The sequence below is a fragment of the Dermacentor albipictus genome, chromosome 9, assembly GCF_038994185.2.
Source record: "Dermacentor albipictus isolate Rhodes 1998 colony chromosome 9, USDA_Dalb.pri_finalv2, whole genome shotgun sequence".
Taxonomy (NCBI): domain Eukaryota; kingdom Metazoa; phylum Arthropoda; class Arachnida; order Ixodida; family Ixodidae; genus Dermacentor; species Dermacentor albipictus.
The window spans coordinates 60,536,943-60,555,019 of NC_091829.1; the positions used below are offsets into that span (position 1 = coordinate 60,536,943).

The window sequence follows — 18,077 nt, forward strand, 5'->3', positions numbered from 1 at the left end:
AATATCTGCGCTCGTCGCAAGGTAAACAAGAAAGGCAGCAGCGCAGTGCATATAGTTAGGACGCTTCACACTGGAATGGCCGTCTACAGGATATCTTTCCCGCCCAAATAAGAGCCACATTCCCGGCACCGATATGGTTTCTTAGCAATATGCATGCTTAAGATTTGGAACATTCTTTGCAAGTGTCAGACGCTGTTATGGCACGTGCGATGATTGTCGTCGCGCGCGAGTCGAACGATGCATCGCATTGCTCGCATATGTAAGTCCTCTTGTCGAAGCACGTGACACGATGCACATGCAAATCACACGAACGGATGCAAACGCCACTGCACAGGTTACAGACCCATTATCGGGCTTTTTGGCTCTCCTTGGTTACTGCAACGCTCCTTGAAGTAAATTGAAGAAGGATCCTAATACACAGACATGAATACATAAAGACACAGACAGACACCTGGTTACATCAACAAAGGAGCCATTTCTTCTGCGCCCTGGAAAAATTCGGTGCACACATTACCACATTTACGGGAAAGCAATTCACGGCTTCTGTCATCCTAAATGGATGTTAAACATTTGGGCTAACCTGAGAAAAAATATGTACGGGTTGTCTTTTCACTAAAATTTCTTGGTCTACAGAAGTCAGTTCGTATACTTCCAGAGAAATACAGGAACGGGTCCCGCTTTTTGCAAAAGAACATCCATTGTCGTGCCGGGAGATGCGTGTCGATTCAGGAGCTTCGACTTCGGATGAAGGTGCAAGAAGTTTTCAAAATTGCCATACGTACGTTCGCTCACAGTCAAACAAGCCGGGTTTATTCCACCGTGTTTCCTGCAATATACAACAGGGAGCTCTGGCGCTGCAGTCATTGAGCCATCATGGGAGTGATGCGAAACACCTGGATATGTCTAATCTTCATGCTTTTGGATTTCAGACGTTCTTGTGGATTCGTTGATTGCGCTTTGTATGCATTTACAGTCGTAAAATTCAGAGAAATCTGTGCTTTTATAAGTGGAGATGACGCTGCGAACGCGCACAATTGCTAAACATTGCAGTGGTTCAGCTTGTCAATGTTGCCAACTGGAAAGTCGAAAAGGGTGTTAAGGCACTATGTTGCCCGCGATAAATTTATGTTGACAAGTGCGTACGTGATGAAGTCGTTTGAAGCCAGAAGGACGACGTCGAGGCAAATCCATGCACATTGCATAATTTCGATGCTGGCTGGAGCGCCCCATTGCATCTGCCATGAACTCTAGCACGAAAGTTCCCTATAGCAGTTATTGTATACACCTACTGTTTATTCGTTACTTGTTATGTTGAGCTTACCAGGCACTTTGTGGGGTTGCATTGGCGCCGTTGTGTGTCTTTAAAACCTAATTCCTAGCACGATATGGACAACCGAGAACCACACGAAAATAATGAGAATACTTGAGAAAAAAAATGCTTTAAAGCTTACGTGCTGCAAGCGAATATTCGAGTATGGAACAAGTCGTTCAGAGCATCCCGCCTTGCCATTTTTTAACATGAATGCAACGTTTTTTTTAATTCCAGAGGCAGTGTTCACAGGCATGGCTACTGCGAAGTGTACTTCTCAAAGTCATTTGACAAAAACAGTGTAGTACAAAGGTACACAAGGATAAGATGTCTCAGAAAGTCTGGCCAACGTTTCAAAAGGAGCGCCTATCTTCGTCAAAGGCGGTTTGCCCAGTGTCTGCAATTCTTATTCCCCTGACATTTCTCCTGACCTGACAATTCTTATTCATTCATGACATCATCCAACAGGTAGCGGTTAGTGGTCGGTGGTAGCTGGCTGTATAGGGAGAGACTGATAAGAAACATGAGCGCTGTGGCTTGATTTCTATGACGACGGGATGAGAGTAGAAAACTGGGAAGGCAGCAGAAAAACAAGGAAGAACGAAGAAAAATGACGTTGGAGGGTGTTGGGTGACGGAGAGGGAGAATTCGGGAATCTTCAGAGAAGCAGAACAGAAGCCATGGCTGTCCTAGGATGCATGCGTTTTTGGTGTTAGAAAAGCTGGTCAAGAGGAGAGTGCGCTAGTAACAAAAAGAAACGAGTTTAACGAATGATTTGAGTGGGGTAGCAGCAGTGCGTCGGGTAAATTTGCAGATGTTAAGGTGGCGACACTTAGTCTGGGGATAATAGATGGGGTAGAAAGCGAGTATGAAAGGAGATATAAAGGGATAGAGTGCGAGTAGACAAAAAGAAATAGAAACTTTGTCGACTTTCGTCTATAGACAGTCTGAATAATTTGAATAACCAAAAGACCAAACCTATAGAAAAGCAAGGTCGTCGATAAGATGCCTATAGAATTTTTCTAGGCACTCTAAAATCATTTCTGCAAGGGCAACACTGCAGCAAGAACATTAGGTGAGGAAATGCTCTTTATTGGGCGAGACTGAACCAACAAAAGAAGTTATACTCGGGCGGAAAGATGGTGCGGGACACATCCGTCGATCATCCAAGACGTGGTTATTGTTTAATGAGCGTCAGCTATTCCCACGTGATTCGTCGAAGATTCCACCGTCATTGCTGGAGCTTGCACGCCTTTTAGAATACACATCTCCCTTCACGTCGCGCGTACAACTTGAACAGAAAAGATTCGACTACAATGTAGACAAAACAGACAACCGCCGAGAAAGTTCGGGAATGTTCTGATACATGCAGGCGTGTCATGCGCTGAGCAGTAACTTAACATTTGCTAGCAGTTCAAACGTGTTCAAATTCAGATATATACAAGTAGGGGCGCCAATATTCATAAAACCTGAATCTTACTTGTCATGTCATTGCTCGCACGGATGCGTTTGTCATATCAGACTAAGATTTCACGGCTGTAAGCAGAGAGCACTCCTAGTCAAAACATTTACCGTTCTTGGGGATAAAATCTGCAATTTAGACCTGACGGAGATTCTTGCACAATAACACAAGAATAACAAACAATTTATAGAAGGAGAACATATCACATAGGTGAAGCTTTGAACTATTTGAATTTTATTGTCTCGCTACTGTCATCAGCTTAGTTTGTGGCATACAACAAAGATCTTCGGTAAGAATATAAGAGACAAAGAGATAGCTAAAATATTAAATCCATTGAGAGGAACGTCTAGGGAAATAAATTTTCCTATCTATACAATGTGGCTATACATTTTCGTAAAAGCTCCTGCAAGTATTGTCGGTCGAAGGCTACAGTGCTCAAGAACATCACATAATATCAGAGATTACTTTTTAGTTTACTACAACAAGAGTCCTTGATTTGTAAAGGCTCACTAATGAGAGGTGTTTTCTTCTATTCACACAACAGAATCACTAAAAGGATGGGTAATGCGAAACGATTGCCGAATGTACTTCTCTAAACAAGTTGTCAATGATCTTATGCGAACATTTCCACTTTGTACTTACACAAAACAAATACTTGCAGCCCATCAGGGTTTGTCTTGAAATGAGTTTGCTAAAGCTACATTCGCGAACAACATAGGTCTGCAGACAGAGAGCGTGGTCCACGACCTGAACTGCACTTCGACATTGATGGTCGATAAATACTTGTATCGACAATGTCTCGTCTACTAGCGTTAAGAAAGGAACATTTACCTCAGCGGTTTTAATTTTGAAGAGAAGCCGGTCTCTCCATACGATGTATTTAGTTGTTGCTGGCTCCTGTCAAAGAATGTCAGTGTTGTTTTCCTGCATGATTTCTCTCTCACGTTGGTATACAAATGGCGTGGGAGATTTATTTACCTTGCGCGCCAGTCAAGATATTACGAATGCACACGCCTAGGCCTTACGGGGTGTCTATTCAGTTGAATCGCATCTTCAGATTATTCTAAACCTAAGTAGCACGTATTATTCCGGCACAGCTGTCCGTCAAGTGTTTCTTTCTCTGCCAAACGAAATCACTCGGGCAGTATTATATGCCCGTGCACCCTTGCGTAGTGATGGCGGAGATGAGAGTTGTCTATAAAGGATTCATCACATATTTCGCAAATGAAAGCTCATTTTCTACAACACGATTTGAGATGATCCTTGAGATAGCGTTTCGCTTTGAATGATTTACTACATTTATGGCAGACATGGGGCCTCTCGTCCTTGTGAGTGAGCTGGTGTCTAGAGAGAGCCGAATTCTGCGCGAATGATGCACCACATATTTCGCAATTGTAGGGTTTCTCACCAGTATGCGTGCGCTTATGGGCATCTAGGTGACGAGCCCGGTGGAACAGTTTACCGCAGATTTCGCATTCGTGCTTTTTGGCATCACGGATGCGGCAGCACTCTACAAACTCCGACAGCTTCACAGATGATTGATCGCGTGCTTTACAAATGGGGGCTGTATCGCCTGTGTGCTGGTTGGCATGCCCGCGTAAGGCATCCCGCCATCTCGAAACATTCCCAGAGACACCGGACAGCTCTTGATGTCCCCTTCCTCCGCTTCTAGTAGCGTTCCTGTAAGTAGACGGTAAAAGGAGCTCAAAATAGCCGGCTCATGCTAGGGGAGAGCAAAAACACATATGCCAACTGAGAGGTTGACAAAATAAATCTTGCGTTATTGTTAAGGCGACTAGCTGAACCTGAGTGCTCACTTGCTGCATATTATCTTGGCGCTCTATTTGGGCTCTGATTTCGCGTAAATCGAACGCTGCTGCGTTTGATGATCTTTCTTGCAAAACTTCCAAAGAACCATCTTCGTCAAAGTGGCAAGCAATAAGAAAAATGCTTGGTGTAATACATCATGTATAGCCTATCTAAAACAAGTGCAGGTGAGCAGAAATGTCTGGCAGGGAGTTATAATGGAGAAACATAGCATGTTTATATATTTAAAGTACATCTGTGCATTTACCACGCTCACAAGTAGTTTCCAGGAAGAAAGTCCTGAAATGTTTCTTGGAAGTGAGAATTCGACATTGAAAAAGCCCGTTCTGCATCAGCTTAAATTCCTCTACATTTTTAGGATGCCCTGTATATTAAGAAAAGTAAAAAAGTTCGGTAGCATGTTACACTTCTGTAACAGGTGAAGGCGAAAGCTTGCTGGTCACGTGGTCGTGCATTAAGGAATGTGATGGTAGAGGTCAGACTTATTACAAAACGTAACCAGCCGCACTGTGAAGTAAACGTATGACGCAGTTGGTCGACCCCCTCAACCACACATGCTTGAACCTAATGCAATACCTGGAGTCTCTCTTTCCTTCCTTCCTTCTCTCGTTCTTGCTTCATTCATTATCAGCCTATAGATCATTGCTTGTTTACGGTGTATGAGCGATTCCTTATTATGTCTTGTCTGTGGGCTGGAGCCGCGCTTTCCAGGTAGGAGCTGTTGCAAAAAACCAGTCAAGGCTTTCGCCCTCAGAATTGAAAATCGCGCAAAGGCACGTTCGCGTTGTTCCTGACACAAATACAGGTGGACAGCCTCCCTGAAGGGCATTTAATGTCCTAACACAATCTCTACGGGTAGAACACAAAGAGCAAAATTGCAGATTGAAATTTTTCTGCCGTCTTTCTAACTGGTAATTTAACATTCGACTCGGATTCGAACCGAAGGCATCGATCAGCCGACGTGCACACAACCTATTCCCCCATACGCAGCGAGCACAAATGCTTCATATCATTCATTGTTTTCACGCACAGCTGATGAAATATGCTGCCGAAAAAGTTTGTTTCCAACTTCTTCTCGTTGTGATGATATGCATTACAGCGTTCAGTGCAATCTACGTTGATATAATACAAATAACCTGTATTTCTCTCTTCTGTCCATAATGGACAGTAGTTTTCTCGTTAAGGTAATGAAGTTTGCAAACGTTGAATCAAGTCATTGTTGGTACGACATCCTTTGTACAGTGTGGAAAAGAGCGTAGAGCAGAGATGCCCGCGCCCAGTCTTTGCTTTCCATCTTGTCTGTTGCTCTTTTGAAATCTCTGTGCTAAGCACTACATGAACATTGTTAGCTATTGTTCTGCTAATGTACTGTTTATCCTATCGTGCTAACTTGTAGATCTTTTCAAATCATGCCAGCTTGGCTGGTATCGAGACCGGAGGCTGTAATAAACAAATTAGAGATACGTAAATAAAGAAATAAAGAATTATTTATTTATTAATTATAACAAAATAATGATTTATTCAAGCAAATAATAAATAAATAAATAGATAAATAAATAAAATATAGAGCAGGTGATTAACAAGCCACGACAGAGGCAGTATTATTTTCAGAGAACACGTGTAGGTCTAAGAACATATTTCGCGATTGTCTTCCGCGCACATTTAAGGAAATTGTTTCATTTGATTGAAATATTTTATTTACGGCAATCATAAATCATAATCTTCATTTGCTTTTGTTTTCAAGTGAAAATTCTGAAATCGCAAAGTGAAAAACAGAACACAAACTAGAAATTAACTATTTTCCCTTCCCTAAAAGTTAACTTCACCGATGTTATATTTGCTGCATATCCTAGAGAAACCTGAGGCGACAATTTTTTTTGCAACCTTTTGTAGATGCGTGAAATTGTTCAACCGTGTGCAGTGATTTCAAAGGTGTCTCCTCATGAAAGACCCCATTTGAGAGTGGTGTGTTATACGCATATTTTGTACAGTTCACATGTGCTATTTCTTCCATTTGATAGAACCGTTACATTGCTTTTATATTCGCGTTAAGAAGTTGTAATTCTTATGCTTCAGTGTCTCACTTTGTTCCCTAGTATATGACGTGAATCAACAATGCAATTTTTCCAACTATAGTAATAGAACGTTTTTTTAAATGCCGCAAACTTACCCAATGTTCGTGGGCAAGAAGACTGATTTATTCTTACCCATGTACCTAGGTAGTACATCCTGACCTAAAGACTCCTGTTTACTCCAGCGCCATACTGCGTGAACAACAGCTGATATTTGGCATTTGAATAGTCAGAACTTCATCGCAAAAGTTTGTCAGTGTAGGCATAACTGAACCATAGGCAGAATGCCCTGTTGTCTCAGTGAGTTGCTCTATCGAAAGGAGTTCTTGCAAATCTTTGGCTCACCTAGTTTCATTTCCCGACATGCCCGATGCTTCCTGCATGCCCGCGTGGCTTGTGCTTGCCACTGAATCATCGCTCCCACCACCGCTGCTGCTGCTGTAGACCGGTACTGTGAAACCGGCGCTTCCGCTTCCAGTACTGTTTGCATGCCCTGAAATCAGAGGCGTAAATTCCTCACGGTGCCACAATTCACGAGAATGGACCATTCCGTGATATGAACGCACAGGAAGCAAGAATAAACAGTGAAGGACTGTTGTCCTGTTAAGTGATCCTGAAAGTGTAACCAACAAAAGCCAGAAAACACAACCTAGTGTGAACGAAGAAGATGAACTAGTGTTTCGAAACTTATTCATTGTTGATTTCTTGGTGCTTTCTGCATTAACGGGCGCTTGGTTGATGTTGCAATGCTTGATTTTCATTTACGTGCTTCTTTTCGCGCACTGGTAATGGAATGGCTTTGTAATAAGCCACACTGCGTGAGACGTGTATGCTGCATCACATACAACCAAATATGGCATGCATGCACGGGCCAATCACTACATCCTAGTATGCTGCTATTAAAGAAGTTCATGGTGGCGAGTCCGCAAGGTTCTGTCCTATTAAATTTTACTTGTACTGGCTAGTCATTCTCAAAGAGTTTCTAACCTAATGCGAAAGCTTTTCTGTAGATAATTTTCTCGGTATAAGGCAGAGGTGAAATGAGAGCATGGTTTTTTTTCAAATCGCTCGAATAATGATCGGTTTAAGAAAAATAAGTTAAATCCGAGAAGCAGTGAAACTTTCACCAAAGAGGAAGCTCATATGCGCCTGGACAAGAAAAAGAGTCGGGCAGGAACTCCTCTAGGAGTTACCCAAGTATGCGTAAGCATTGCAACACTTGCTCACATACACGCAGCCCGCTGTCATTGATCATTGTTGTGGAACTGGATCCGGCGAGTAGAAACGACAATTCTGTGACGGGAACTGCTGCGGATGGTGGCACAAGGAGCATATATTCCTTACGCAAAGTACTGCAGGTGTCGACACCAGATGTACTGATGACCTTCCGGTTATTATAATCTTTATCGCTCTTTATCGCCTTATGTATCCACGTCAAAGCGTTATGAATGGTGACCAAGCGTACATGGCTGGAGGCACCGCCATGCAGACCCTGCCTTGAAAGCGATCTGCGATGCCGACAAAGAGTGCCGACTGCTGATAGCTTCGCGCGCTGTGTTCACGCCGCTTACTGATCGTTTAGGAGACACACGGGCCGATACCTTGAAGGTGATCAGCGAAGAATACTGAGTGCGGCGGGCGCTGAGAGCTCCACGACTTCTGTGGCGTGATGGCTTCGTTAGCACTGAAACGAGAGACAGCACGAAAGGCAATTTGGGACGGACTGATGGAGTAACGGACTGACGGTTTTTCTCGATGGGTAAGCATGGAAATGCTTGTGGATAAAAAAGTGTTTGTGCGAATTGCTCTGAACAGAAGAATTTTTTTACGACACACCTTCAGTATTGAGGTCATCGGATCGAATATAGGCCACGGCGAGCGCATTTCGATAGCGGCGATATGTAAAAGCACCTGTGTACTTAGAATTAGGCGCACGTTAAAGAGCCTCAAGGGGTCTAAATTTTCGGTGCCGCTTCACCCGAATTTAACCACAAGATTAATGGGTACTGCAGAGGTGCTTAACGGCAAATAGAGAGAGAAACGCGCATGAAAACGTAATTTGCGCTAAGTGCTAGGGTTATACAATCATATGTAGTGTGTATTTATGTTTCTATTAGGAGGTTTATGTAAAACGATGAAGTCATTTGTACTCGGGAAATAAAACCTTAAAATTCGTTTAACCAGTGCCAATTATGAAAAGCAATAACGAAATTACTGAGGAATTTGGACAGTCTAAAAGAGCCCGAACACCTGCGCTTTCAAGAGCCAAGAAGTCCAGAAACTGACACGTGGCGCATGCACCGAATGTTTCAAAGAGCTGGGTGTCTTCAGTGATTAAAGCAGCCTTGCGATGGTGGTTGATTATCTAGAAATGGAAAACGTTTAAAGGCGAGAGCGCCAGGCTGCTGTGCTCCAGACAGAGGTGTGATTGCAGAAATGACGCCGGACAAGAACGTACGTATCCGGCCTACCTACCGACGTACCCACCTGCGACAATGTGCTTATGGTCGGCCACAACCGAAGAATAAAAGGGTATATGTACGCTGTCCAAATCAAACTAAAACTCCACGTACACACCGTCCAATTAGCTTCGCTTATTTCCGTGACCTGAAACGGCAAGTTCAAAACAACTCTTCCAACATACATCTCTGTCATTGTTGGAACAATGATTCCTGGTTGTCCTGTTAAACTTGATCAGTGTCTTGATATCAGCGCTCCATCAAAAGTAATAATAAAGCAGCGAGCCCTTGTTCTTCAATTAGCTTTACATTTTTGTTAGCAGAGCAGGTTAATTAAGCTGTGAGCGGTATCCAGGTTGCTTGGTTCTATTTGAGAGGTCATCTGCAGAAGCACTTCGTTTTCGTTGGTACCGTTTGCACTGTATTCTCGGGTTGTATTGAACTATGGAAGTAGGCGAAGAATACTTGGCAAATATGATTACTAGAGGAAACAAGTATTTCAATCAAACGAATAACGAAAACATCTACGAAAGTCAATTCCTCAATGAAACCTTATTTCTTAGTTTCAACCTTAAACCTTTTTCTTATTTTCAAACCTTAACCTTATTTTCAACAAAGATCGGTTGCTTTGAGAGACGCAATATTTCAGTGTCACACGGAGGAACCTTCTCCGACTCTCTGCCTTGAATTCACACAGAAATTTACAAGCCACGAAGGTACACAATAGAGAAGTGGAACGAAACTGCAGATTTAAGCCGGAGGATCATGGCGAATCCAAGTGATGATACTTGTAAAAAAATGTTCCTTTTCCATCGCTGTGCGATGATGTGAAGCTGATGCACTGGAAAGTACATGCCATCATTAAAATTATTTACGCCTTGCCACACATTGCGTCACAGACGTGACGAACTGAAGCACATAGAAAACGTATATTCGAGCCGAATATTACCTGTGCCACTTAAGTGACAAAGACTGGTGAGATCATTTCAGACTTTGTTGATAATTCAGACATGTGCTCAAAATACAAGCGATGGTTTCCCTCTGAGGAATACATGCATCTTGAGTAAAAATTGAAGCAGCGCGAGGAAGACGATGACAATAATAACAAACACACAATAGGGCAGCGCTCGCCATGTTGTGTGTGTTTTCGATTGTTGCCCTCCTCATCTTCACGCTGATTCAAAGTTCTCAAGATGAACGAACTCGTCCGAATCAAATTGTTCGAGTGCATTGTTCAACTTGGTCAGACGTGCTAAAATGTCCATCGGTAATTTTCAACCTTTAAATTTATTTCTGCAGGCACATTTTCTTTCTCTTCCGGTGAAATAAAATGCTGGAGGCGTATGCCTTCCTGCGCCTCTTCGTGGACCACATTTAATACTCGCAACATGCAGAAAGAAACAGATACCAAAGTGCCGGTAAAATACAATAGGATTTCTTCACTTCAATCACGCCAAATGAGCAATGTGAAGAGTTTTTGGTTTAGTTGGAGATCTAACTCAGTAACAGCGGCACCAAACAGATAAGGAGAAATGGCATGCCTGACACGAAAGGTACATCTCATGTCGCACGTAGTCTTCATGCGAGTATCTTCTCTGTTCCATGCAATAATTTCGGCTATTCTCGAGCATATCTTACGTGCAGTCTAAAAGATGGAGTAGCGCAGTCTCCCTGAATTCATGAATTAATACACTCCAACTGCCCCCCCCCCCCCCCCCCAAAAAAAAGCATCACTACTAATGGCACAAATTATTAAGAGCCCTAGTGCTGAATATATTCCTTCCGATGCCGACAAGAAAACTTGAACAGCACATTGGGACTACTTGCTGCTCAGATCTGACTAACGCCTCTCGTCATTCTGCCTCTCTTTCCTCGCCCACCTACTTATATGCAAATAATTTCTTACATGGGTAAATGAGCGTCAGATATTTCTAACGGATAAACTTCCAACCATCATCGCGACTTGTGCAGAAGCGTCCATTCGTGAGTAGCTGTATTGATGCATCAATTAAGCTGTCTAATAATTAAGCTGATGTAGCACCCGCTCGCCTTCAGCCGGGTGGCACGCCGTGTTCAATTGACCATAAAACAATTGATTTCAGAGCGTTTTGTAACACAAATCGTTCGCAGTTGGTTGCATCGTAGAGGATAATTGCATAGTCTTTATTGCTGAATTAAGGTTGTAGTTTTGACAGTAGGGTTTCTGAACCTTTCCTTAAAGGTACATGAATTAATTGGAAAACGTTTTGGCCACCTCGACAAGCTCAGTCGTTGCCAGTAGCAGCAATTGTCTTGCTTTAAGGAATTCTATAGCAGGAGACAAATATTCACGTGAACACAAAGGCCCGAGGTGGTTAACATTGGTAGGTGAAATATTGCCGCTGAAGCACAAGTTTCATCATGGGGACGCAACTCACGAGGGAGAGTCCCTTTGTGGGAACGTTTCCCTCCATAATGCTTTAGGCACACAGCCATGTTGCTCGTAGGCAAAATACTGCGAAAAAAAGACGTAGTTTGCTCCGAAAGATGAGGCTATTACATCTCAGCTATGATATTAGAACAACTACCGAATGTAAGGCTCGTAGAATTATAGACAATGTATTTTCCAATAATGACTCGCTTATTACCCAACCGCTTGAAATATATATCTGGAAGGATTTCTAAAGGATCTGTTCCAACTATAATACATTTAAGAGTGTTTTGCAACACAAATTGTTTGCAGTTGGGTGCATCGTCGAGGATCGTTGCAGTGTCTTTATTGCTTAAGGTTGCAGATTTGACAGTAGAGTTTCTGAATGTTTCCATAAAGGTACATGACTTCATTGGAAAACGCTTTGGCCACCTCGGCAAGCTCAGTCGTTGCCAACAGTAGCAATTGTACGTCCTCGCTGCGCTTTCCGCACTTCCAAGTGTTTATATTCCTCTGACAGTAGAGGCAGACAATGGAGGCAAACAAAGCGTAATCAACGAATCAGCAACAACGTCTGAATGATCAGACAAATTTATGTCCTTTCATTATTCCCATAGTGGCTCACGATTACAGCGCGCGAGTACTATCAAGTGTATTGCAGGAAACCTTATGCTTTTTCCTCTGTATCGAGTCGCTGTGTGGCAACCATGAGTAAATGCCAGTACCGCCTGCCAAATGCACAAAGACATCAAAGCTGCCCCTCCTCTTGAATATTCGGAAGGTCCAGGCATAGTTGCACCACGGCAAGCATTCCCTCTAATGTGCTAATTGTTTTGCAATGAAACCTTTCCTAATGTGAGCTTACCTGGCGTCGTATTGTAAACTTGCTGATGCTTCCGTCATGCCAGCGCAGCTTGTGCTGGGCAGTGTGTGATCGATACTAGTGGTGGACCCCATGTTCCGGCAAGTAATGCTATGACTGCACGAGACATCTGTGTGGCATGAAAGTACATAACAGGTGCTTATTCGCAGCAGTTAAAGGACAATTCATAATAATGGAACAATTAATTTTTTATGGTCGTGGCAAGAAGCTTTTAGTGGTCGTGGAACCCTATTTCAGTGCTTGCGCATGCGGCGCTTTTTTCTGTGTGAAACTTTCTTGAATTCATGAAAGAACTCCGAGATGATGAGAGAGCTGAGCACTCTAAAGATTGTGCAATGTTGGCTTCTTCGGAAGGTTATTACGCTCCACTTCAAACCGCAGAGAGAACGTTGTGTTCCAAACAAAAATGAACATGTTGCTTTTTTGAGCGCGCAACACTTGACAATATATTTCCTGCATCATCCAGTAGTAGGCGCATTAGATGCTTCAAGCAGTTCCCGCTATTTGTTTATCTATCACGAGGATGAGACATAGTCCGTGTGGATGAGCACAAAGAAAAAGTGATGTGATACGTTTCAGACGAGATACTATACATTCTTCTTCAATGCTTGCCCAGAAATTGTTGACCTGCTATGATACATGCAGGATCCATTATGAAAGTAATGCGCGTAATAATATCATGATGCGTCTATCCATGGCAGTGCTGCAAAAGCGATCGGGAAATGGGGCGAGGATACCACCCTGCCAACGAACATTTTCGGTATATGGGAGATAGTCCGAGGATCTACAAACGCGCGACGTCTACACAAAGCTTGTGCCGAAGGTGTAGTTGGAAGATCACACAGAACTTCGAGTTTTGAGCTGTCAAGAATTGTTTGATTGGATTCAAAATTAGCCGGACTTTCTTAACTCTGTGGTAGCCGGAGACAAATAATGAATATTCCAGTACGACCCAGAATCAAAAGGCCAGAGCAGCGCGTGGCACAAAAAATCATCCCCCCGCCCCAAGAAAGCGCGTATGAGCAAGTCTCACATCGAAACGATGCTCATTGTCTTCTTTGACGCCCGAGGACTCGCTCATTTCGAGTTTGTACCGTAGGAAAAAACTAAACTCGGCCTTTCAGATGGAGGTGCTGAAGATATTGAAACACCCCGTCGCGCGCGGGAAGGCTGACATCAAATACACGAGCAAGCCCCACCATGACAATGTCCCCAGCCACACGTCCTTCATCATTACCAACTTCCTGGCCCGGAGAAGCACCCCCGCGGTTCCCGTGCCCTTACACTTCCGACTTCGGTCTGTGCACCATTTCCTTTTTTTGTTTCCCGAAATGAAGTGAGCGCTGAAAGGAAGGCATTGGGAGACCGTGGAAAACATGCAAAAGCATGTTTCGGCGTTCCTGAGAAACATTGTCGTCGAGGACTTCCAGGGTGCCTTCAAGGAGTGGCGGACACGTCTCTGCAAGTGTATTGATGCAGGGGGAAATCTTTTGAATAACTTTAACCATTTGTATAGGTCCGGTTAATAAATCCATTTTTCCCAAGAAATACGCATTACTTTCGTAATGGACCCTGTACATTCGTCAGCCAACGACGTAGTCGCATTTCATAAAGGGGTTATCCGAATCCCACTTGAGCACTGCTGTAGGTGAAGTTAAGGAAACACAGGCGTGAAGCAATGTATGCTTGGGAGCCATCCACGGAAAGCGAAAAATGCTGATTCTCCTTGAATCTAGAGTAGATGCAAATATGGATTGGGTACCAGAAAAGAAGCATCGTCGAATCAATTATGACGCTTACTCACAGCCATCCCCGGCTAAAAGATCGAAACCTAATTATCAGGTTTGCGTTATTGTATCGCACTTTTAATAGTTGAGTCTTCGAAGATTTAACAATGAAAGCATGAGTTATAGGTGCTTTTTGCGTGTCATTTGTTTGCGGGCTGCCATTCTCAAATTTCCGGTGAACAACTTTGTAAAGAATTTAAGACAAGGTATGCGCATCTTTAGTGATAGAATGGTGCGGTAATAGAACCTGCATTTACCGCATGCAATATAGCAACGCGTTAAATAAACAGGTGACTTTATGGTAAAATACATGTCTTTGCCCCAATTTAAACACAGAATTAAGACACATGTAAAACAGGACGGATGGCATGTGCTTGAAACTACGCGTCTATGTCTATCTGTGTGTCTTACTTTTGTGTGTTTTAACTTGTGGCAAAAACGCGTCGTTTAGCAAGCGCCAACGAGGTCAACAAACAGTTTTGTTGGAACACAAAGGTACTCATATGTGTGCGAAAATTTACGCTCACGGCCAGCTCCGCCGACGCCGACAGAGGATTTTCTGCGACGCTTGGCCCTTAAGGTTGTCGCGGTAATATCTGAGACTATAATCTAGCACTGCTATGAAGTAGTAGGTAAAAACAAGCGAAGCGCAGTTGAAATCATCGTGCAGTGAAACACTTCAATCAACAATAACCAGCCCCCTCCCCCCCCCCCAAAAAAAAAACAAAAACAAAACAAAACGTTGCTTCTAAGGGCAAAGCTGTTGGAGCCTTGCTGCTGTTTTTTAGGGACGTCGACACGACAGCAAACTGGGAATGCCTTCTACGCACCTGTGACTAACACCTCTCGCATAGCCAGAAAATGTCTCTTGGCGCGTGTGGCATTGTGCCTCTCTTTGCACCATCCTCTACCTGACCGCACATATTCAGGGTGGCAATGTGGGCTTGTTGGTGCTGCATCTTCAAGGGGTGTACGGTAGCGCGATTAGAATAAGGGACAAAAGAAGACACACAGGGACACACACAGCGCTCTGTGTGTCCCTGTGTGTCGTCTTCTGGCGCGTATTGGTTTCGTACCCCTCCTAATTCTACGTCAGGGATTGCTCACGGATAATCCGCGAACTGTCCTCAGCAGGAGCACAGGACTGTTCTGCTCGCGAGTAGTGTTATCGCCACCGCGATTAACCGTCAGATCATCTCAGCCGTGAGCCGAAATTGATGAGACAGCAGCTACATTTCTTGTATATGAAACTGTGGAAAATGTAGAGCCCAAATTGACAGGTGCAGAACCGTGCACCCTTGAGCCAGCGGCAATGCTCTATAAATGTCTCGTATGCGACTGCAGACGGATTGCTGAGTCACCTGCAAGGTGAGATGTGGTGTACCAGAGGCTGAAAAATCTTAGCACACGTACCGTAGACTGTAGTTGTGCCACTAGCCGCGTAGTAGTGCGTACCCCATGGTTCAGCGCCGGTGGCGTCAGGAATTCTAAAAGGCAAGAAAGATATGCATATGAACACGGCGGCCTGCGGTGGTAAACAAAGGTGGCTGAACATTGTAGCTGAAGCCAACGTTTCGTCAAGTGGGTGAAACTCATGAGGATTAGTCCGCTTTTAAAGAAAGACGTTTGCTTGCAGAATCTTTCAGGTGCTTTGACATATTGCTCAGAGTAGACACACGCGCACCCAGTCTATGTATAACTTACTGCCTGTTGCTCTTTTCAAATATCTGCGCTATTCACCAGGTGAACTTATTTCGCTGTTTTGTGGGTAATGTGCTATTATTTGCACACGTATGTTTATTGTTGTTCACATTGCTAATGCAATATTATGGTGCGGCGCATGTGGTTTATATTGTAGGTCTTGTACCGTCATTCCATCTTGGTCGGTATCTAGACTGGATTATGTCCTTAATAAGAACTTTATGGGAATATTATTAAAATATAAATAAAATGAATAAATAAATGCAATGAATAGTATGTTGGGAAAGTGAAGAACTGGCCACAACAACAGTAGTGGCGTTTTAAGAGAACCCGCCAAGTCTAAGGAAGTAACCTCCTTATGTTCCGCATGAATTCAGTTGAAATTCATTGCATTTGATTGACACAGGTAAATTCTAATAATTGTATGAGTCAAAATTTTGTTTTGGTTTTCAGCTTGAAAAAATTGTGAAAACACCAATCCTAAGATATACGCGTAAAATAACCATTTATATGAGGATTTCCTGAGTATCTACTCATAAAATAGTCTATTTTAGTATGCTGTATAATGTATCAATATTGGGCACATTAGATGTGACTTTAGGCGCAGTTTAGAAAATTATGACATTTTTTTAAAGCTCAATTAATTGTTTTTTCATGCTAGTGCTTAAGTTTTTCTTAAAAAATGGTAAATGGAATTCCTTTAATTTCGATATCATGCGATTAAAAAAAACGCCACAAGGTTTACGAATGTTGTTGCGGTGATTGCAGAGTAAGATGGCTTCTTCTCTCGCATTTATGAACTAGGTAGCAGATCCCCGGATAAAGCTTCCTGTTGAAGCCTCGCTAATCGGTATATCACGCCAGGCAGCGTGATTCACAGCAGCTGCCGCAGTCGTCACTTCAGTGTCGAAATCCCATTGTCGTCATGCAGTCGCACCACCCTCGTTAATGTATCGACGTCATTTTTTGTTCGTTATTAGGCCGCAGTTATGCTGTTGCCATCGTGTCGGGATTATGCCGTCGTTGTTATGCCATCGCTGTCATTGTGTCGTCGTTACACAGACGCTATCATGCATCCGTTGTCATACGGTATAGTCATCATGCCACCTTGGCCGTGCGGCCATCGTCATTGTCGTTTAAACATGAGGTTGTTTTACCATCATGGTCATGTCGTCCTTGTTATACCATGATCATGACTTAAGATATGACTTAAGATTGAGACTTAAGACTTAAGATTCTCGTCATGTCGTCGCCCCCTCCCCCCCATTGTACGACTTTACCAATACATCAATATCATTCCTTAAAATCAAAATTAGGTTATGAAGTTTTACTTGCCAAAACCACGATGTGATTCTAAGGTACGCCGTAGTGGGGGACTCCAGAAATTTTGACCACCTGGGGCTCTTTAACGTGCACTTGAATCTGACTACACGGGATTTTTTGCATTTCGCCCCCATCGAAATGGGGCCGCCGTGGCCGGCATTCGATCCGACAACCTCATACTATCATTCCTTTTTATTCCATCATCATCGCGTTAGCGTCATGCAGTCGTCATACCTCCAAACTCATAGGTTACCTTGGTAAGCGAAAGTCATAAAGCGGGACAATATTTGAGCCTGTGGGATGTAATGGAAATCATCGAAAGCCTAAGAATTATCGCTGCACTCTGAAATGAACGTCACTGCAGCAATATTACCTGTCACTGCATTGCTCGATAGCGTTAGACACCCGCCGTGGTTGCTCAGTGGCTATGGTATTAGGCTGCTGACCACAAGGTCGCGGGTCGAATCCCGGCGACGGCGGCCGCATTTAGATGGGGGCGATATGCGAAAACACCCGCGTCGTTAGATTTAGGTGCAGGTTGAAGAACCCCTGATGATCGAGATTTCAGGAGTCCTCCATTACGTCCTGCCTCATAATCAGAAAGAAGTTTCGGCACGAAGAACCCCATAATTTAATTTAATTATGTATTTAGACGGACGCCTTTCTCTTTTCTATCTTTAGAAACGAATATGGCGTAGTACGTACGCATTTGACAAACTTGCAAGAGCGCTGAGCACGACAAGCCTGTTAGCACCACATCCACCATGCCGTGTGTTTTGATTAACGGCTGAGTTCGTGCGCGTTTCATATATCAGAGCTCTCCTCCATAGCGATAGTGCCATAG

At 43.4% G+C, this 18,077-nt stretch overlaps 2 protein-coding genes across 5 annotated transcripts in view; both read right to left on the bottom strand.

The window, feature by feature from the left end:
• LOC135921393 (zinc finger protein 256-like) overlaps window positions 1–855 on the bottom strand; it is a 112,878-nt gene extending 112,023 nt beyond the window's left edge. Inside the window, exon 1 of one of the 2 annotated variants that reach the window (XM_070526028.1) lies at window positions 783–851. The gene's annotated coding sequence lies outside the window, so the exon portion shown is untranslated. Of the gene's footprint in view, window positions 1–782 lie in introns of both variants that reach the window. The other variant, XM_070526030.1, reaches the window with a different exon arrangement.
• A 1,525-nt stretch (window positions 856–2,380) lies between these two features.
• Window positions 2,381–18,077, bottom strand: part of LOC135921382 (uncharacterized) — a 52,249-nt gene continuing 36,552 nt past the window's right edge. For all 3 annotated transcript variants that reach the window (XM_070526023.1, XM_070526025.1, XM_070526024.1), the window contains 5 exons: window positions 15,623–15,696; window positions 12,405–12,531; window positions 8,272–8,354; window positions 7,016–7,163; window positions 2,381–4,451 (listed from right to left, as the gene is read on the bottom strand). In XM_070526023.1, the coding sequence (XP_070382124.1) occupies window positions 4,004–4,451; window positions 7,016–7,163; window positions 8,272–8,354; window positions 12,405–12,531; window positions 15,623–15,696 (880 nt within the window). In that variant the 3' untranslated portion in view covers window positions 2,381–4,003. The remainder of the gene's footprint in view (window positions 4,452–7,015; window positions 7,164–8,271; window positions 8,355–12,404; window positions 12,532–15,622; window positions 15,697–18,077) is intronic.